This window comes from Trachymyrmex septentrionalis, unplaced genomic scaffold (genome assembly GCF_001594115.1).
Source record: "Trachymyrmex septentrionalis isolate Tsep2-gDNA-1 unplaced genomic scaffold, Tsep1.0 scaffold9, whole genome shotgun sequence".
In the NCBI taxonomy this organism is placed as follows: Eukaryota; Metazoa; Arthropoda; class Insecta; order Hymenoptera; family Formicidae; genus Trachymyrmex; species Trachymyrmex septentrionalis.
In genome coordinates, this window is record NW_017306091.1 from 1898588 (window position 1) to 1919146 (window position 20559).

At 34.8% G+C, this 20559-nt stretch overlaps 4 protein-coding genes across 11 annotated transcripts in view; 1 reads left to right on the forward strand and 3 right to left on the reverse strand.

Annotated features, from left to right (window-relative positions):
* Positions 1–1099: 1099 nt before the first annotated feature.
* Positions 1100–10636, reverse strand: LOC108755648 (membrane-associated guanylate kinase, WW and PDZ domain-containing protein 1-like). Of its 4 annotated transcripts, none has more exons than XM_018498774.1 (11): positions 10157–10636; positions 6736–6813; positions 6432–6651; positions 5912–6315; positions 5640–5828; positions 4414–5545; positions 4068–4203; positions 3425–3967; positions 3101–3271; positions 2415–2549; positions 1100–1296 (listed from the first exon to the last, which is right to left on the reverse strand). In XM_018498774.1, the coding sequence occupies exons 2-11, from the start codon at positions 6782–6784 to the stop codon at positions 1132–1134; spliced, it is 3144 nt and encodes a 1047-aa protein (XP_018354276.1). In that variant the 5' UTR covers positions 6785–6813; positions 10157–10636; the 3' UTR covers positions 1100–1131. The 4 variants fall into 4 exon arrangements, with proteins under 4 accessions (XP_018354276.1, XP_018354275.1, XP_018354272.1 ...); XM_018498773.1 differs by having other exon boundaries at positions 3425–3964; positions 4414–5548; XM_018498770.1 differs by having other exon boundaries at positions 4414–5548.
* A 1210-nt stretch (positions 10637–11846) lies between these two features.
* On the reverse strand, positions 11847–16995 carry LOC108755670 (dimethylaniline monooxygenase [N-oxide-forming] 2-like). 3 transcript variants are annotated; one of them, XM_018498810.1, is made up of 8 exons: positions 16898–16995; positions 14706–14976; positions 14202–14340; positions 13587–13848; positions 13220–13323; positions 13011–13098; positions 12750–12913; positions 11847–12196 (listed from the first exon to the last, which is right to left on the reverse strand). In XM_018498810.1, exons 2-8 carry the CDS (start codon positions 14897–14899, stop codon positions 11882–11884), a joined length of 1266 nt encoding a protein of 421 aa, XP_018354312.1. In that variant the 5' UTR covers positions 14900–14976; positions 16898–16995; the 3' UTR covers positions 11847–11881. The 3 variants fall into 3 exon arrangements, with proteins under 3 accessions (XP_018354312.1, XP_018354313.1, XP_018354314.1); XM_018498811.1 differs by lacking the exon at positions 16898–16995 and adding an exon at positions 16670–16720; XM_018498812.1 differs by lacking the exon at positions 16898–16995 and adding an exon at positions 16537–16656.
* Positions 16996–18038: 1043 nt separating this feature from the next.
* Positions 18039–19893, reverse strand: LOC108755677 (RNA exonuclease 4). 3 transcript variants are annotated; one of them, XM_018498820.1, is made up of 3 exons: positions 19732–19893; positions 18750–18969; positions 18039–18663 (listed from the first exon to the last, which is right to left on the reverse strand). In XM_018498820.1, the coding sequence occupies exons 1-3, from the start codon at positions 19776–19778 to the stop codon at positions 18103–18105; spliced, it is 828 nt and encodes a 275-aa protein (XP_018354322.1). In that variant the 5' UTR covers positions 19779–19893; the 3' UTR covers positions 18039–18102. The 3 variants fall into 3 exon arrangements, with proteins under 3 accessions (XP_018354322.1, XP_018354325.1, XP_018354324.1); XM_018498823.1 differs by lacking the exon at positions 19732–19893 and adding an exon at positions 19455–19537; XM_018498822.1 differs by lacking the exon at positions 19732–19893 and adding an exon at positions 19442–19537.
* Positions 19881–20559, forward strand: part of LOC108755665 (rho guanine nucleotide exchange factor 3-like) — a 4911-nt gene continuing 4232 nt past the window's right edge. The window contains exon 1 of the mRNA XM_018498804.1: positions 19881–19935. The gene's annotated coding sequence lies outside the window, so the exon portion shown is untranslated. The remainder of the gene's footprint in view (positions 19936–20559) is intronic.

A 20559-nucleotide genomic window follows, 5' to 3' on the forward strand; every position in this document is an offset into this window, starting at 1 on the left:
TCATTAATCGTGCCAAACATCTGCCATCTCTCACTATTTTACAAGTAAAAAAATATATACGTTACTCTTTTAAATATGTAACTTTCATAAACATAAAAAAAGACAGGAAGAGTGAAGAAAAAAAAACTTCCGTCTGATTCGTTCTCGTTATCATAATTTCGCTATGCATGGTACATCAATAGAAATCGTATTAATTGCGGGCGTAAGAATAATTGTCGCCCGAAAAAGAGATTCGATTAATTATAATAATAATAAATTCTATCATATTGATCTTCCACCACTCAATCGCAAAACAAAATGGCTGATAAGTGCATTTACTTCTTTGGTTGTATGAGCCCTTAATTTTATATATAATTACTCTGACATACATATACATTTCATATAAGTGATAATAAATACTTAGGAAAAAAGGGGGAGACAAGACATCGATAGAATTTTTAAATTTTTATAATAATCCAAAATGATAGAGTCGCGCGTGAGAACAATTGAACAATCACTATCTCTCTTACGCGAGATCTCTTTATGTGCTTTTATCAAAAGGCGTAACACTTTATCGTCAAGGCCACAATTATGTCGCTATCTAAAAAAGATTTACAAAGTGGTGTCTATATATGATAGGAGTCTAAATTTTAAAAGTCTACAACTTTGAAACGTTATTGAGAAGAGCAGAAGAATAATAAATTTATAATAATATATTCGCCAGTCTACAATATCACTTTACAGCGTATGAATATACAGCTGTCTCTGTATCATCTCTACGTGATATAAGATATCGAATTCTGAGATTCTTTGTATATATCGATACTGCTTGCGTCAGCAAATAGATAGTGTTTGTAATTTTACACTCTTGTGACGCATTATATTGCGCTATTTTCTACATATGTACTTTCACATATGTTATTATAAGTTACTTATGACTCACACATTATTCGCTATTTGTATAAATTAACAATTTGCTTTCGTTAAAAAGTAAAAAAGAGGAAACAGGAAGTTTACGATTAAACGCATTTCATAAATGCCATGAAAATTGCTCTATCCGTAAAAAAAAAGCAAATCTTGATCTTATGAAATCTTAGCTTATATCCCATATCATCTGAAAAGTGTGAAAAAGCGTCTCGTTGAAAGCGCCTATTACAAATATCTGTTTTTGGATGAGCAGCAGTTCAATGAAATGGAAAATCGAACTTTTTGACGTTTTTTGCGGGGCATACCCCTCTCGGGTAATTTCGATAAATGCCTGCACGGGGTGCCCTCGTGGTTCGGTCGAATACTTATTTGGTCGATTGTGAGATTACTCTATAATGAATTTCAATGAAGGTTTACAATTACTTTCGAGAAGGCTGCAGTATATTTACTTAATAATCTCATTAAATACGGAACACGCGCAACAAGGCACATATACTTTCAAAGCTATCACACGTGTTAGGATGAATTACGTTTACTCTGCGATTAGATCAATTAAAAGAAACTAGGTTAGCACCAGCCTAATATTTTGTTAGGATGAGCAAGTACAATTGTTCTTATATTAAAACCTTCGCAAGCTGCGTAATGATAGCTGCAAGAAAAAAAGTCATCTGTGCGTTTCCTCTCGAATAATTTTGTTCTCTGTTTAGAGAACACTATTATATGTATAATACACCTATAAGCATAATTACGATAGAAATTTTGTTATCACTGTGTATCGTTAAATATCGCAAATTGATCACATTTAGTGTTGAATTTAGCTCAGCGCTATTTGCTATTTTTAAAGGCAAATATAAACATTCATCATAATGATAGTAAATTTGCGGTGCACACAGTTTAGTAATTATTTAAATTATGTAAAGGCGTCATCTCGAAATGTCTTAAAAAGGAAGTACACGCAATGCAAAAATCAATTATATATGTATAATTTTTATAAATGATGCAAATTTTTTGTTTCTGTTGTTAAAATCACATGACTTTGTATAAAGAATTGTACAATACCACACATTTTTTCTCATACACTGTTAAAAATGTCATGAAATTTAATGTACTTTTAAGTTACATGAATTAAATTAAATTTTATGACAATAAATTAAATTTAATCTGCAAACTGAAAAGTTACATGTAACTTTTCTATTACATGTAACGGAAGCAAATTTCTGTTTTTTAACAGTGTATCTATATTACCATTTCCATTGTAATAGCGAATTATTATGTCTATTTGAGATTCTTTTTTTCTTGTATTGTCTTTCATCTTCTTCACTTAGCATACCTAATGTTATATACCCTGAAAAGCTTTGTTTTCCAGATCGTCAAAGAAATATACAGTGCTAATGTTAGCATTAGTATCGTCAAAAGTAGGAGAAAATGTCATGAAGTTAAGATTAATATGTTATTATCAAAGGTTAATTCTATATGTTCATATCGTAGAGATGTGGAGGAGCACCTACCACTGAAGGCATCTGGCAGCCACGTCGTACTAACAGACGGACAGATGGTCCACCGTTACGTATAATTTCAATCGCTTCTGTATGCGTCATATTTTTGGTATTAATACCATTTATTTCGATTATCTGATCGCCAATCTAGAAATAATACAAAACATTTGCATACATATATTACACATTATATAGATATGTATTCATAATTTAAAACGCATTATATTACTAATATATAATTTAAATTGAAATCTAATTAAAGATTAAATTTTACGAACAAATATAAACCTAAAACGTGGATTTACATGTAATAAAAATTTCAATTTTGTTTTAATCCTTTACAGTGTTTTAAGATGCTTATTATCAATATCAATTAAATTATTATTATGTTTAGTATATCAATATCAATTAAATTTGATCAATTTAATTTAATAAATACGATATTACTACCCTAAAGTTTCAGTTTAAAATTACGTTTCAAGATCCAAAATTAAATTGACGCGCAATTTACAAAGCTGAATATATATAAATTTACACATAAATAAATATTAAGCATTAAACTTAGACTGAATAAGAAATTTTCTTTACTTATTGTATTATTCACATATCAGTCTGATATTACTTATTGTTTGTTTAATTTGTAACAGCCAATTAGCTTTGTTCAATTATAAACCAAAATATATTAAAATTTTACTCACTCTAAGTCGGTTGTCAATAGACGCTGGGCCATTATCTGCGATTTGCAAGACAAATAATGGCATGTTTTGAAATTCACGGCCACCACGTATGCTGAAGCCAAAACCTCGAGTGCCCCGAGTTAATTCTACAGCATGATATTGACCTCCATCTCCATCTCCTGTAGGCTCGTCCTAAATAAAAAAATTCGAAATTTTAATGGTTCTATAACTAGTATGGATAATAAGTAAAAAAAAAACAAAAAATACACTTAAAGCAGTATATTGCTAAATTTAGATCATTAAATTAGAAATTTAAGCAGGAACTTTTTTTTTAAAAATCTATACCTTTTGAGAAAGAGATGTATTGCTACAGCAATCATCTAATGGATATCCAATCGTCAATGTAACGGAATAACCAGAATCTTTAATTAAATTTACGATATCTTTGTGGCAAACATTCGTGATATCTATATGATTGACAGCGAGAATATGATCTCCAACATTCAATCTTCCGCATCTTTCAGCAGGCGAGCCTTCGATTATCCTGCCGATCGTGGAACCGGCTTTATTGACGGAAGAAATTATCACAAAACCAAATCCTTCATTTTCCATTCGAGTGACAGTAACATCGTACGGATATTGAAGATTCATCTGCCGACCGTAAGATGACTGAAGATTCTCTTGAAGATGCTCCTGTGTATTGATTCGACGTCGTATTCCCAGAGTCACTCGGCCATTTTGCGCTGCTGCTATCATTAGTTGCACTACATGATGATGCGAAGAATTCATGACGCTCTCTCCATCAACAGACATAATCAGATCGCCAGTGCTGAGTCTGTTATCAAGATCGGCCGCACCACCAGGAACGATATGACCGACCGAAACCTGCTAACCGTAATATTTTTAATATTTTCCGTTTTTATTAAACCTGACTATACTCGATTTCCAACATATGAGAGTAACGTTAATACGGATCATTAAAACCAACCTGAGATCCTTCTTCCGTACCACCAACTATTCTAAATCCAAATCCTGTATCTTGTCTCACTAAAGTCACTAAAGTTTCTATCCATTCTATATCGGGTACCATTGGACAAACCAATTCGTTCGTATATTGAGGATATCTTGAATTAATATCAAATAAAATAATTTTATTTCAATATTTTTTAACTTTTTGCGTACATATATAATTTATAAATGATTCAACAATTTTAAACACGTTTTATCTATCTAATAGTTATAGCATTAATTTGAAAGTTTTAGAAAATAAAAACGATCATAAATTCTTTAAAATTTTAACTCTTTTAATAAGAATGATGAAACGATATACATACCGAGATATAGAACTGGAATGTGGTTGTTCGTGCTCGAAGCTGGTGGTCTCTTTCCGCTTATCCCAGATCTCGCCAGTGTCAACATTCTGCTCCTGTCCAATGGAATACATATTGTAATCCTCATTGTACTGAGAATGCGATTGAACTGGATAAACGTCCTTGTAGTAGTCGGAGTGCATGTATCCATTCTGCTTGAGCATATTATTATGATGCGAGATATCGATAGAATACATATCGTTATTAATATTCAACTTGTCGTTTGCCACCCAGTCACGCTTCGGAACGTTCCTGATGGAATCGTCGTCGAGATTCATTGCTGCGAAATTGTCCGATAGGTTGGTTGTAATGTTAGCTTTGTACGGATCCGAATAGTACATCCCGTGTGAATAGTCGGAGTACTTGTAATGATTATCCAGCGGATTCAATTCGTTTTCACCTTGCACTTCATTCCAGTTCGGTCTGCTCGCACTGATGGCGATTGGCGATTTGGGACGATTTCTTGTGTCGATCAATGGTGTTTTCGGTCTGCTGGGTATTACCGTTTTCGACTGAGTGCTATAGATATCTGCGGTGGGCGTTTTACTTCTGAAAAAGTCTTGTGCGGTCTTCTCCTTTTTCTCTTTCGATTTTATTATCGTTCGCTGAACATGTATCAACGCCTCCTCGCTGCGCGGGCAATCTTTCAGCACTTGCACTACCTCCGAGTGGCACATGTTTCTGACGTTGATGTCGTTTATGTTGACCAGAATATCGCCCTCCATTAAGTTCTTACAACGCTGACGATCCAAAATCTTCTTGACTTTTTGTCCGTGAGCAGAATCTGCTATCGTAAACCCGAATCCCATAGCTCCCTTTACAATAGCGATGCTCAGAAACTCTGGCTTGGAAGACAATGACGGATCCTTACAATCGTTCAGATCGCTGCTTTCTGACAGCAAAATATCCGTACTGCTCGGTCTTTTTATCGTATTGATTTTGTCCGAAATACAAAGATCGGGCATTGAATTGACGGACGTCGTGGCGAGATTCTCACCGTTTTGCAGACTATGTACTGGCAAAAATGTGGAATCGAGAAAATTGAAACGTCCGTTGTCTGGGAGAGACGAGTTCAAATCCATGTACATTGCGGGATCTTCTATTGAAAACAAATCTATAAGTCTAATCCTCTCAGATAAAAGCATCAGTATATATTAAGTATTAGCATTATTAGGATTTTTTTGCTTTACCTGGCGCGTTGACGGCGATTGTGGTCACAACTTCTGTATTAGGATCATTAGGATCAAAAGGCAATGGGTAACCTCGACACACTTCCAAAGATACCGTCTCGCCGCTACCAATTGACTTGAATACATTTACCATCTCATTATGCGTGAATCCCAACACGCAGGTATCATTAACATACACTAACACGTCCCCTAAAAAGAAATACAATTGTGCGGACAGATGCGGAAACGGAAATGAATTACACGCTTGAGAATTAGCGGTATCTGGAAATTACCGGTTTGTAGCTTCCCATCCAGCCATGCTGGACCATTTGGCACGACGCTTTTAATTTGGAGGAATTCCTCCACGGTATCGTCACCACCGACAATGGTGAATCCCAGGCCCCGCGAACTCTTTATTAAAGTAGTTCGTATCCTCTGACCCTTCAGTTTGTCGGGATTTCTGGTGAAGTTAGGACTCTTCCTCTCAAGCATGTTCTGTTGCGCTCTTTTCGCTTGCAACACCGGATTTTCATATTGAGTCCTACGATTCACGTGATCGATGAAATACGTCCCATAAAGAGTATCGTCGATTTTCTCCCAACCGTAGGGTAACTCATCGTCAAGGCATTCTTCCAGAGATCTTTTTTGAAATTTCGACAAACGCGGGTCCAGCCAGTGAGACGTGCCCGTATTATGGCTGTAATATAATTCACAAATATGTAGAAGATAAAGTTAAACCAAGATTAAAATTAAACTACGTTGGTAGAAACGGGTATTAAAATCTCATTAGTACAGACGATATTGCATACGTACTCTATGAAATAAACTTCTCCCGTGTCCGTATACGCCTTCTCCCAATTAGGTGGTAATGGACCTAATTGATCCTCCGTGGCTGGAGTGCGATTTCGAGCGGCTTGTTCTTGATCCGAGATTCCTGTGCTCTGCTCTGATCCCGTATTGTACAGATACGTCGGTGGAATCCTTCCTCCATCGTTTCCACCAATTGTTAATATCTCTTTGTCTAGACTCTCTCCTTTAACATGAGACGCGCACATTAACTTTGCAAAGAACCATAAATTGAATTATCTCGATATACCCGAAGACAATAAATAATTACCATCGTTGGGATTGTCGATAGACGCCGTGTCGTCCGTTTTCGCGGCCATCTCAGAGTCCTTACGTTCGTCTCAAAAGCCTGGCAAAAGGAACGTAACTGTCGTGAGATAATTTTATTAATTAGACATCACAAACCGTAATTAAATGTAACTTAATAAATCTAAGCAAAATTGCCGTTAATATCTTAAGAAGAGTTGAATACAAATTCCATCAATCGGGGAAGGAACTCCAAAAAAAGCTAAACACAGCTTATAAATATAGCTGAAAATATAAACATAAATATAAATAAAACTTAATACATATGCTAGAAAATTAAATTAACAGTTTCTATAAAATTTTCTTTAGAATATAGAGAAACAAACATAATAATGGAATGTAGACAAATAAATATAACTAAAGAAAATTTAATACATATGCCGGAAAAATAAATTAATAATTCTTGTGAAATTTTCCTTAAAATACAGAGAAATAGAATATATAGAGAAGTAAACATAATTAAATAAAGCTTAATATCTACATGTACCGGGAAACTAAATTAACCCCCATGGAATTTTCTTTGAAAGTAGAATATAGAAGAAAAATGCATGAATTATCACATAAAATACGTTGTTGAAACCTTCGATCGTTTACACAAAGACCATATACAAGACAATGCATAACGATGGAATGATGGATGAACATCGTCTCGCATTAAGTATATACGGTCGAAGGTTCAACCTCATAATTAAAGCAATTCACTGGAGCCTTAAGATTGCCGTTCCGAAGGAAGAGAGCGTCAATAGAAAACACATACACACACAGAAGTGTATTGCTACGTTCTATCACATACGACGAAATAAAATGCACAGAAAATGATCTCTAGACTATATCGTAATTAAGACTCGTCCCTACGAAGCACAGCAGCATGCAACACGCGTCACGTATCACATTGCACGCGTCACGGACGGTGGATCCCTTCTTTCTTTCTCCTCGACGATAACGTCGGGGTGCTCGCCGGCTTTGATAACATTTCGAAAACGACATGTACAAGCAAGGAAGATATGTAGAAAGTAGAACGATCTTAATCCAGTCTTAATCTCCGCAACCGTTACAGCGTCCTACAACCGTTTCAGCAATCTTCACCTTCGATAAGAGAGCGTCTCATTGAGCCACATTGAAAACGAGATCAACGTTACACTCCAGCTAGATTCCGGAGGGGCGGAAGGGAGGCGAAAAGAAGCGGAAAAAAAAAAAACAAAAAAAATCCGAAGAAAATACAAAAGGCGCGGTCCTGGCGACACGTATTTTCGATCTGCCCCGATCCACGCGGATTCTGGCGAATTCGATCACGTGCTCGTGATCTTTCAGGCCCAACTTGACGCCGCTCCGACCGATCGCCGCACGCGTTCTCAGACGGACAGGTGTCCGCGGGACGGAGCGCAATTACATAAAGCGAGGAAAGGCGCGCGGGAGGGAGGGGCCAGAAGAAAGAGAGAGAGGGGGGAGGGGGAGGGGGAGAGAGAGAGAGAGAGAGATGGAAAGAGAAAAGGAGGAGAGAGGAACACGCATGCGGGGTATGGTAGGCGAGCGGCCGCCGCGCGAACGTGAATGCATTCTTACGAATGCATTCACCCGTGCGCGGCGCGCAAGCGAGCGTGCCGCGATCGCGTATGACGCGCGATCATTAGGTCCATTCGTCTTTCGAGCGGCGCTCTCCTGCACTTTCTACTAGAGATCCTGGCTATATGTACGTACGATTTGGACGCTTCCAGTGCTTTCAGCGCGTCTGTCCTGCTTACACGAGCAAAACGAGTATCACGATAACGTCGAAATAATATTAAAATGAATTGGAAATGATTGAGTGGTAACTTTTAATGATCATTTTTTGGAGTCGATTTCGACATCATTTTGATATCATAACGATTTATTCTTCTTGGGTAAGTTTGTTTTTTATTCTTGCACTCTCTGGACCGGCACAACGAGTTGAAGTGAAACAAATAATACGTTTGTTTCACTCCAACTAATCTGCACCGGTTCAGAAAGTGCAGGAATAAAAACAGATCTCTTATTTTATATTTAATGAATAAATAGAAGATAAAAGAAGAATGATGATTAAAGCATGAGCGAGCAAATCGAACGTAGCCTCTATAACGAGTCTGGCCAAGAGTAATTTTTGTCAAAACGAGAATGGGAATGAAGAGTATTATACTGTCTCATTTTATATGTATACATATATGTTCATTCTAATTTATATTATCTTATTCCAAAAGCCGGAGTACGGACTTTTACATAACGCATGAGAAAATCAACCAATCGGAGTTTATTGTATTGTAAAGGAAGGAAACGCAGGAATCTGATTAGTTCATTTTTCATGCGTCATGCGTTATGCAAAACTCTGTTTCCTAATTTATCGAAGTTATAAAACAACGGCTAATCAAATATTTGACATCTTGTGGCCAGACTATATTATAGAGTCCCTACTTTCTAAACACAAAGCAGAGAAAAAGAGGACAGCGAACCGTACGGACGGATTTGACTGTCCTAAGGAGAACAAGAAAGACAAAATAATATCAATTCGACGTCGTATTGATCGAATTTATGTCATTTTTTTGTCACTATTCAGTCAATACGATACTATTTTGACTTTCTTGTTCTCTTTGAAGTAGTACACGCGGGTGTGCATATTCTAGCCGTTCGTTTCTCCCCGCAGTGCTTTTGCATACGAGGTGAAGTGGATGCAGGTGGGACAGGCAGGGTAGAGAGAGAAAGAGAAAAAAAGAAAAAGAGGGAGGGAGAGAGAGAGAGAGAGAGAGAGAGAGAGAGAGAGAGGAAAGAGTAGAACATATTTTTCACACGAGTCCACGCTCCCCTGCCACGTAACGTAAATATTGCTACGCCGGGGGGGTTGCGGCGACTCCCTCGTCGTTTTCTCTCTCGCTCTCCTTTTATCTCTCTTTCTCTCATAGTACTCCCGCATCGACGTGGCTAGGCACATGCACCCGTGCGGTGCAACAATGGCACGCGACATCACGACATCGCGACTCTCCCTTCCCGACCTGCATTCGAGATCTGCTCCGATCTGCTCGATCGCGCATGTTAACGTTACCAAGCCACAAAGTGATGCGTCCATTGGAACGACGCGGGAATATCGAGAGATAGCTCTTATATTTATTGCAGAAAAGAAGATAGAGAGATAGACAGAGAGAGGGGGGGGGAGATAAAGAGTGAGACAAATTAGCAAAAGAAAAAGAGAGAGGAAAAGATATACACATGTGTGCATTCATACACACACACACACACACACACACACACATACGTGTGTATGTGTGTGTGTGTGTGTATCTATGCGTGTTGCTTGGCAAACTTTTTTTCTTTCGTTAACTCCGCTTTTCTCTCCTGATAAAGGCGGTGGCAGCGAGACGACAACACAGGGGATTACTCACGCTGCGTTTCCTGCACGATGACGCGTTCGGTAGCACGCGTAACCGTCATGGTTCAAGGCGGTGGTGTGGCCAAGTGATATCCGTGTCGGAGTGGCCGTATCGGAGCACTGAATCACTCGTCTTGGACCGCGGAAACGATCATCGCAACGTCAGGACGATAGCGTACTCGCTCCGTGAAACGGACAGAGAGAGAGAGAGAGAGAGAGAGGGAGGGAGAACTTTACGTATACACTCGCGCAGCATCGACAACCCGAGACTACTCTACATCACCCAGCGCACCGAACCGCCGCTCGTTGCGTCTCGTACCGTACGTACCGTACGTGCGTACGAGACATTTAACCGACCGTCGTATTATACGTCGCCGTCGTCGTCGTCGTCGTCGTCGCCGCCGCCGCCGCCGCAGCCACATCTGCGCTTGCGTCACGCGCGCGCCCCGAGTGACGAGTCACGTGACCGACGCGATTGCGGGAAATTCGAAAGAAGCTCCCGCTCGGGCTGGTATTCATAATCGATTCTTTTTATTAATAATGCGAGATAATAATTTCGAATTAATACGTTAACATATAATATTTGTATACGTTTCGGTTAAGATTTGACTATCATCAGTAACAGAACGTTGGTGTTACAATTAAATTAATAATGGAAGTCTTCTACGTATGTCAAATTGCTTCGATGTTACAATTTTGTTCAAATTCATATTTGATTATTATATAATAATTTCGTCTTGGTATATAATTGTTGAAATATAAAATTAATAGACCGTTGTCTGGCCAACATAGGATTTTCCTGTATTTTTGAAACAAAGATCCTCACAATTTTTGTATAAAATCTAATTCTTTGAGTAAGTTAAATAAAGATATGATGATAAAAGAATTCGAGATATCTTAGTTTCTATCAAAAGAATTCTTTTATCGTCCTATCTTTATTTAATTTACGCAAAGAATTGGACTTTAATTGTGAAAATCTTATGACTATATGCTCCTATATTTATTTTTTTAATCCACCTTCAAAAAGTTTAAATTTTTTTTGCAATAAATTTATTTACAATTTTTCAGCACATTAACATCTTTCTAATATGATGTCTAATTGAGCATCAAATTAACAAAAATTGCTTGTTAATTTAATTTAATTTGTGATATTATTACAGTAGTTTGATTGTGTTTATAAGTTTAGAAAACCAATTCGGCGCGAAGTTCGAATGATTATAAATATGATATATATGCATGTACATATATAATATATTTATTCACATTGAATTACTTAAACATTAAAGATATCCAGCTTCAACCGTTGTAGACTTTAAATCCGTAAGTAGTTAAGATGCTAATACATGCAGCCGTCTGATTGGTTCGTGACATCTTAAAATTATATTTAAGACAATCTTAAATATAAGACTCGATTATAAATACCGCTATACATATCTTTTCGTTAGTAATTTTAGAAAATTAGAAGATTCTCAGCTAGTTATAACGAACAGTTAGACTTTCAGACAATTATATCTACGCGAAAAATAACTTTAGTCGATATAAAAAGATAATTATTCACACGCTTGAATGACAGGAAAGTTCACATTTATTTCACACACACGACGAAGAATAAGAATTAATTAAGAAACGAGAATAAGTGTGAATATTTTTCTTACAATTTTCGATACAGAACTATTCCTAAAAATTGAATGAAATACACAGTTGGAATTTAATCTTTTAAATAATTGTATCTACCGCCTCAACGTGAAAGTTGAACGAAATTGTAATCGTCGATGATCTTGTAACGATCCTCCCGAAAGTGCACGAGGTCTTTCAGGAAGCGCATACTGCTCTCGTTGTGGAGTTTCGAGAGCACGGGTGGCAGCGGCGTGATGCCCGCGACATTCGCCAGGTCACTGTAATAGTGTTCTTGCTCAGGACCCATCATGTGAAAGTGTCTCTTCTGCAGTCCTCTCTCGGCGCGTCTCGCTGCTTCCTCCGCTTCGGAGCGCAGCATATCCGCTTGGGCGGGAAACTGCCTCTCGCCGTGCCAGTGTCGTAGGACGAATCGCACCTTGAAATTGCAAATAATCACATTGCCATTATCACCGTTGCTGGCACATAGTCACGCCGGATGCGCGACAGTAGACTTTCTAGCATTCTTTTCCCCGTCGCGCGCGACCACCTTCCTTTCAGCCACGCTCAGAGACAATCTCATCCGCTCCGGATGCCCCACGGGGGCTTGGAATGTCGCGTGTCTAAAGTGGATTGCACGCGGCCTTTGTACGTCTGACATATTTTAAAATATGAGACTTGTTCTTTTTAGCTGAACTTCTCGCATAAAGGGGATTCGTCTCTTTCCTTCTTTTCTTTTCATATTAGAGAAGAAAAGAGGAAAGATCAACAATACAAGAGTTAATCGGTTAAAAGAATTAGTTCTATGGAGCGTATCAATTTGAATGCGATGAGACGCGGTATATATATATATATATATATATATATATATATATATAGAGTAAAATATAGAACACTATTAGTTCAAGGTGAATTAATCAAAGAGGAAACACATAGGTGAAACGCAATAATATTTTGGATTTTAGGAAGATGATTAGCAAAAAGTTTTATACCTGCAAATCGAACATACTAAAGGCGCAAACGTAGAATGGAAGGCCAATCAATGCCAAAGTAGGGTTCTCTATGCACACCAGATGCTTCCAAAGGTGCGTGACCATGTTGGAATCCACTCGCACTCCACAGGACTCGGCGAGAAAGGGGAAGCTGTACTTGTAGCCTTTCGAGGAAAGAGAATGAGTGTTATTTTAATTGTTAGAGAGAGAGAATGAGACAATATATCGTAATAATTACCATAAAGATAGGAGAAACTCTACCTGTACAATAGAAGACGACATCAACCTGCTCCTTCGTCCCGTCCGCAAAAACCACCTCGCGTTCCGTCAATTCCACTACGTCACCTTTCTACAGAAGAAACCGTCACGGTCGCTTAAAAAGTACCTCTGCGATTGTGCCTTATAAGTATATTTGACTTTGCGCGAAAAAAGTATCTCTCTGTGATTTTACTTTGGATTCGCGCTTTTACCTGCACGACATTCTCGGGAAACACGGTGTCGATGGTCTCGGTCAGGTGATGACTCAATATCACGCGATTCGCATTCTTGGATATCTCCAACGCCAAATCCATTCCTATCCGAGACAGAAAAATATTACGTTTTAATCATCGCAAGAATAACTTCTAAGATTTTTTTGTTCGTCGTTCTTACTTCTAAAATTAAGTATCTAAAAAACGTTTGTTTATAGTGTTAACAAAATTTTAATAAAACTATAAAAAAAAGACTAAAATCATGGAAGGAAAATGTTAATGACCGATATTGCCCAAATCGCTGGCATTGAGAAAAGAAAGCATCTCGTTCAAGAAATAAATAATTTCGCGTGTACGTCGTATGTACCGGAAGGACCAGCTCCCATGACAACAACTTTCTTGCCGTTGAAAAAGTCGGGAACCCTGTAATCGTGGCTGTGTATCTGCTTGCCCGTAAAGATGTTCTGGCCAGGTATGTTCGGGATCATGGGTTCAAAGTAATGGCCATTGCACACCATAACTGCATCGAACGACTCGATCGCGACCGCGTCATTCTGAAAGTCCTTGACCTTGACCGACCACTTCCGGTTCCCCGCAACCGGCTCCACCAGCTCTACATGATGCAGCAACTGGAATGTATACGCCATAACAAGTCATGCTATTACTATCTAGTCATTATTATTGTATATATTTATTCATAATATATTATATAAACTACCAATTTATATGATCTATAATATCAGTTAATATAACATAACATATATTATGTATATTATTAGTTATACAATTACGCTATATCAATATTACTCTATAAATTAATAAAATAATATTATATTAATATATTATAATAATGTTACTAATAATAATAGTACTTAATAGTGCATTCAAATTCATGTTTAATGATAATTCAGACGAAATGTAGACGAAATGATATTTGGTATAAGCACTTAGCGTTGCTATATTCCTCTATCTATGCACCCACCCGAATGTAAGGGCGTAGCTTAAAATGATCACAATATATATTCAAGAAATCCAATATCTGCGTGCGCGTTGGATAGCTCACGGGTCCTTCCGGTATCAGAAAATCTGGATAGCCCATTACCTCCTTCGGTAGATTAGCTCTAAAAAATGTAAATTAATTCTAGATATCATTTAATTCTTATTAATGGTATCGAATCATTTGCAATGGATTTAAATGTTTGTAATACGTATGTATGCTAGGATGAAATTCATCGAGGGTTCATTTCTACGAAACAATGCAAAAAAACTGACATCAAATTCAAGATTAAAATATATTAATCGCAATTTAAATTTATATTACTTACTCTCTATGCAGGATTGAGAATTGTTGAGAAACCCTTACAGAAATCTAAATTTAATACTGGCGAATTTAATACTCAAAATATGAGTAATTGATCATTATATCTTCAAATTAAATTTTTATGAGGGGAAAATGAAAGTTGGCTGCAAGGAATAGACGTCATACCTGAGGCTCTTGTACATGCTAGTGTGAATCGGTAAACCGTATCTATCGAAACCAGTTTGCTCTCGATAGACCCAAGTCCCGCCGATTTGGTCTGTTTTTTCGTAGCACACCACCTGATCGCCGTAAGTACCGGAAACGCAGTGTCGGAGTGCAGCGAGTCCTGCAGCTCCGGCGCCGATCACGGCGATTTTCATGATTACGCAGTCGTTGATCGTTTAAGCTTCGTAGAACACGAGGAATCCTCGTTGGCACTTTCAGCTATATCGGCAAGCTATTTCGTAGTTAATGAAGTACAATTATGGCATAATATTCATTTTGTAATACACGGATATTTTAAACCTACCGCACTTTGCTTCTATATTCTTGATCGAAACAGAGGCAAATTTTCTCTGATAAGAATTAAAGGAATAATTGGAGTCTTTCAGAAGCCAAGGTAAATTAATCATTTAAAATAAAACGCGGAGAAAATTATATATAATCATATGTCAATTAAAATTGAGAGATTTACAAAAAGTAGAATTTATAAGCTTGGTTTCTGAAGAGACACAATTAATATTCATTGCTGTTTATATTTTTATAAAAAGAAAAATAATTTAACATATAAAAATTATTATCGTTACTTTTTTCTATCTATAATTAGATTACAACATAACATCGTTACATCTTTGCAATAACGATAACAAATTCAGCATTATTTTTATAATAATAAAATTTAGTTTCTTTTTATCTTTATGTATATATCTATTCAATACATTACATTATTTTTTATTAGATAAAAATATGTTTATTTGATAAAAAAATTTACGTTTGCGAATTAAAATGTAAATTTCTAAAGATGAGTATATTAATGAATAAAAGTATTAATAATATTAAGAATTATACAAGATTTATTAAGATAAGTTTAATATAAAGAAGAGTTTGCTATATATAGATTAACTTATAAGGAGAGGCTACGCTCTGCTCTTCACCGATTTTGATCAAACTTGCAGCAATGAGGAGCCTATCAAATGAACACCTGTAAAGCCGGTCTCGCTAATGAAACTTAGAAGCCGAGTAATGAGCATTTAAAAATATATCAAAAAAATCTAAAAACAGTCTAATACCTCGAAAAATACATTTTTGAGAAAAATGTCTTAGACAAAAATGGTTTAATAAAATGTATTTACTTTATTGGTTTGATCTTGGGAGGATCATCATCCTTGGGAGGATCGTCAACCTTGACTTGACCTTAGCGATGTCACCCAAAGTCAAATCGATAAAACATTGATTTATTATTAAATAATACAATTTGTAAATCTAATATATTTTACTTCGGCATTATAAAAAGTAACAAAAAAAATAAAGAATTGTCACTTCCTAAATATGGCAATGAGTTAATTCTTAAAAATTGTAACGAGTAATATAAGCTAACAGTAACTAAATGTATTCTGACCAAGAATGATAAGAGTTATCGATTTGTTTGAATTCACGAGGAGCCACTATCTTCTACATATTTATTTCAATTGGAATATTAATTGGAATATTAATCAGTTATCTTATATTTGTTTTTATTGCAATATTAATCGCAGTCATAAAGCATTCATTGATATCGCAGTATTTGACGAGATATTTTTTATAAATTGCGATTAAACTTATACAAAATGTCTGAAAATAATTATATCATCTCTCATAGGCAGATAAAATTAAACTGAACAGAAAAGTTTTCTGCCGTTTTGCGATTTTCTCAATAATTAATGAAAGATTAATAAAAGATCTGTGAATGAGAGCGTGCATCCGCTTATATAATTTTTCCTGTTCAAATTACAAATCGATCGCGACGGCGATTATATACGGTTTCAAGCGAACTGGTTAGATTTGTGAAAGGTACAACAGATTCAATCAAAAGTCAAACACCTTTCTTCTATGCACTTTTATCACATATTAGAGTTAAAATATTCATATATTACTTTCTCAATTTAATTTACCAAAGTCAGAACACTTTTCACTTTTAACGTCGCGTCGATTGAATCTTGAAGATATGAATTAAATTCTAAAGACAACTAAGCTTATGTTAAACGTAATATCATATATGTGCAAATAGAACGCGCATGACAAAATTTGATAAGACAATATAGACGTTGTGATGTGTTTATCATTATGAAATTAAGATAAAATTGTTGATAAAGTATAATCTAGTACAGTTAGTAACTCACCAATAGAAAAACACAAAGTGCTTGTACCAAAAGCGAGATCCAGTAGAATACAAGATACATATGTCACAGGCGAAGTGAAAATCAAAATGACCAAATGGAATAAATCATTAAAGAGAGGGAAATATAAGGCTGATACCGATAAGGTCATATCCAATGTGTTTACCAAATAAATGCGAAGACCTTCAATCTTGTTCACATACATATTTCACTATCCCTAAATGCAGCACACAATGCTCGATGTTTCAATATTAAAAAATCATTTATTCCTCAAAGATCTTTATATAGAAGAAATATCGAAAAGAGGAAAAAATATATAATAACTAATTAAAATATATTAAATATGTAATATAAAAAAGATGCTTACCTTACAGTAAAATATATATCTTTTATTATTTAAAATATTTATATTATTACAGCTTATTAAATACATCCTCCTATAGTTAAATATGATCATAAACTTATGATTGTACAATCGTTCATAAAGTACAAATGACAGAGATTACGCTATATTGTTCTTGGAATTTTGCGAGTATATTTAATGTTGTTTCTTTTTGTTAGATGAACATGATGACTTGTGAAAGACTTGTGAAAAATTTCCTTAGCAACTATAAAGATAACAATTACATAATGTTTCATCTGTAGAATTAATGTATACAGTGGAATATATACGCTGTTAAAAATATCATAAAATTTAATGTACTTTTACACAAGTTACACAAATTAAATTAATTTTATGACATTACATTAATGTATTTGTAACTGAAAATATATTTATGTACATAAAATTTTTACTTTTCATAAAATTTCATGAAATTTAATGTATTTTTTACAAAAATTCTATGTGGATTTGCATGAAATTTAATACACATTACATTTAAGATGAATATAACTTAATTTTCAGTTAAATCATTCAGTACTTTTCAATTATCTCATGATCACGAGCTTCTGTTCTTAAATTCATTACGAAATTTCTAACAGTGTAAAATTAATATAGTTTTATGTATAGAATTAATATATAAATTAATATATAATTTTATATATAAAGTTAATGAATATAATCAAATAAACTATTTTAGTGATAATAATCATAAAAAAGATTATTGTGTATGTACATTAATTCATGTAAAACTTGTGTATAGTTGTCACCTTTATAACTGCTATGCCTTTTTTCTGAATATACCATATTGTTTATAAAGATCTGCGTGTCAATGTTTTCTTTCCGACTCCCATTTATTTTTATACAACATGTACAATTGCATCGCTGCCCTCGCGTCTTCCACAGAACTGTGTTCGCCTACTTGTATCTCTCTACCTAATAATTCGTACGCGAGCTTTTTTAGACTGGGAGTGTTTCCTTTCGATACTTGACGGAAAGGTTTGTATCTCGAAGTATCACGCCAATACCTTCTAGGATGTGACAGATACAGTACATTGAGATCGTGCTTTAATGCATGGCCTACTAAAATACGACCCTTTAATATATCTGCTACTTCCTTCTGCACAATATTAAAGCTTTCTCCATCTTGCAAATGCTCTGGTCGAACGCCACTGATCGCCGTTCGATAATCCACAACCTTTTCTCTTGGTTTAACGTACTTGTCATATATGCAATCGCCATATTTATTTACAATTGACACTCGAGCTATTATACTCTCGGTACCATCACCGATTCCAACCATTTCGCAGTCCATGGCGAGCTGCTTCGTCAAAGTCTTGTTCTCTTTATTTTTCACGACATTTTGCTTGCTGGTTTGCTCCTGTAAATCCTACACTTGGCACAAATATATATCAAGAAGTATAATTCACTAATCAATAAAATTTATATTCAAAATAGTACTATAAATATATTTACCATACGAACTGGTGTAGTGTATATTTTTTTAAACTTTGGACGTCTGTGATTCTGTGAAACAGTTTTATCTCCAGTGCTTTCTTCTGTCTTCGTCTTAGAAAACAAATTTTTGTATGTTTCCCAATTGCATCCAGATACCTTACGTTCAGTGCTTGGAACCAGCTGTCTTGTCGCTTTGTTCCTCTTTTTCTTGTCTGTGCTGGTTAATGCATTATCCATTCTTGAAAAAGAAAGAAATTATTGCTTTAATAATTAAAATTCAAATACAATAATAGCTTCAGATTTCATAATCAATAAAATAAAATAAGGGCTGTGAGCCAAACACAGACCTTATTTTATTTTATTCAATTAATTCTTTCTTGTTACTTTCTTCTTTCTCCGATAAGCTCCATTAATTACAATAAATTATAGCCACCTACTTTAGACCTAACCTATAATTTAAAAACCATCTAATATTTTTGTATATATACTATTTGATTGTACATTTAAAATTTCGCGATTAAAAATAAAGCGACATGTATAATTAATAACAATACAATTCTGAAATGTTAAAAAATTATAATATCTCGAATCTTCATAACACTTGTAAATAATATAACAAGTAATAGTATTACATTGTCCATTAAAATTGCACAGAAAATTATTTTATAATATTATTAATAATATTGTCAATAATAAAAATACTTTATTACTTTGTTTACTAACGTATTTTGAAGTCGTAACTTAAATCACTCGATCTTATGAAATAAATATAGCGCATTCCAACGTTTATCTTGAAATCTCGAGAAGAAAACATTCATAACCTAACTTAGCAAAATACTCGACTATGATTGGTTGATGCAATTATCAATGAATTGTCACAGTCGGTATTGGCAGATTTCCTAACCTATTAAAACGTGACTTGAAAATGCTTTACATCATACGCACTTTATCGAATTTTTATAAATATTATTCCGCAATCGATGAATTAAGAAATTCTTACCTGACTAGCATCCAAACAACAAAACATAGAAAGATTATTGTAAACATTTCACACTGGCCGGCAACGCCAGGTGCAAATATTTTCTCGAGGAGTATCAATATCTTCTCGACTTCTGGAAATATTCCGGAAAAACATTCATCAATTGTTTGGAGGATGAGAGCAGACTTTTTACAATTACATTGTGAAAGATAATTTAAACATAGCGTAAGCCAATATTCATAGACGTTCCTTATATTTTAAGATCGTCTTAAATACAGTCAAGATGTCACAGCCAATCGCAAAGCCATATTATAGTATCTTAGAACATTACGATTTTAAAAAAAGAATTGACTAAACATATTTAAAAAATTTGTATTAAATTTAACACAATTCGCGTGTTCCAATTAAACGGTCTACTTAAATTGTTGTGATATTTTAACATGAATATATAAGTTAGAAAGTAACACAAATATTATGTAAAAGAGTTAATATAAAAATAAATACGTAATACACAATTTGTAAGCAAACAATTTGGAAGCACATTTACAAAAAAATTAAATTAACATTAATGTATCAAATTATTTTATTTATATTTATTTATTTTATCTTATAATTTATAAGTTTTAAAATATTTTTTTATATTATATTTATATATTTAAACTTATATAAATTGTATTATTTTGACACACCATACAAATGTTGAATATTAATTTAATACAATTTATTCACAAATAACATATAATCACATAATGTTATATCAACATTCAAATATGTTAAAAATTCAATATAAATAAGAGGATTTAAACGGACTGGATTTTATACAATTATAAAATATTCTTTACTATATAT

Excerpts from the sequence above, each read along its gene's own strand:
- LOC108755670 (XM_018498810.1), bottom strand. The coding sequence starts at position 14,899 with ATGAAAATCGCCGTGATCGGCGCCGGAGCTGCAGGACTCGCTGCACTC. Across the intron at positions 13,849-14,201 it reads AGCTACGCCCTTACATTCGG|TTGCTGCATCATGTAGAGCT; the intron begins GTGGGTGCATAG and ends TATACATTCCAG. Across the intron at positions 12,197-12,749 it reads TTAGTATGTTCGATTTGCAG|GTGCGATTCGTCCTACGACA; the intron begins GTATAAAACTTT and ends TGCAATTTCAAG.
- LOC108755677 (XM_018498820.1), bottom strand. The coding sequence starts at position 19,778 with ATGTTTACAATAATCTTTCTATGTTTTGTTGTTTGGATGCTAGTCAG. Across the intron at positions 18,970-19,731 it reads GTTGTTTGGATGCTAGTCAG|AATGGATAATGCATTAACCA; the intron begins GTAAGAATTTCT and ends TTCTTTTTCAAG. Across the intron at positions 18,664-18,749 it reads ACACTACACCAGTTCGTATG|GATTTACAGGAGCAAACCAG; the intron begins GTAAATATATTT and ends TGCCAAGTGTAG.
- LOC108755648 (XM_018498770.1), bottom strand. The coding sequence starts at position 6,784 with ATGGCCGCGAAAACGGACGACACGGCGTCTATCGACAATCCCAACGAT. Across the intron at positions 6,316-6,431 it reads GGAGAAGTTTATTTCATAGA|CCATAATACGGGCACGTCTC; the intron begins GTACGTATGCAA and ends ATTATATTACAG. Across the intron at positions 3,968-4,067 it reads GTACGGAAGAAGGATCTCAG|CAGGTTTCGGTCGGTCATAT; the intron begins GTTGGTTTTAAT and ends TATTACGGTTAG.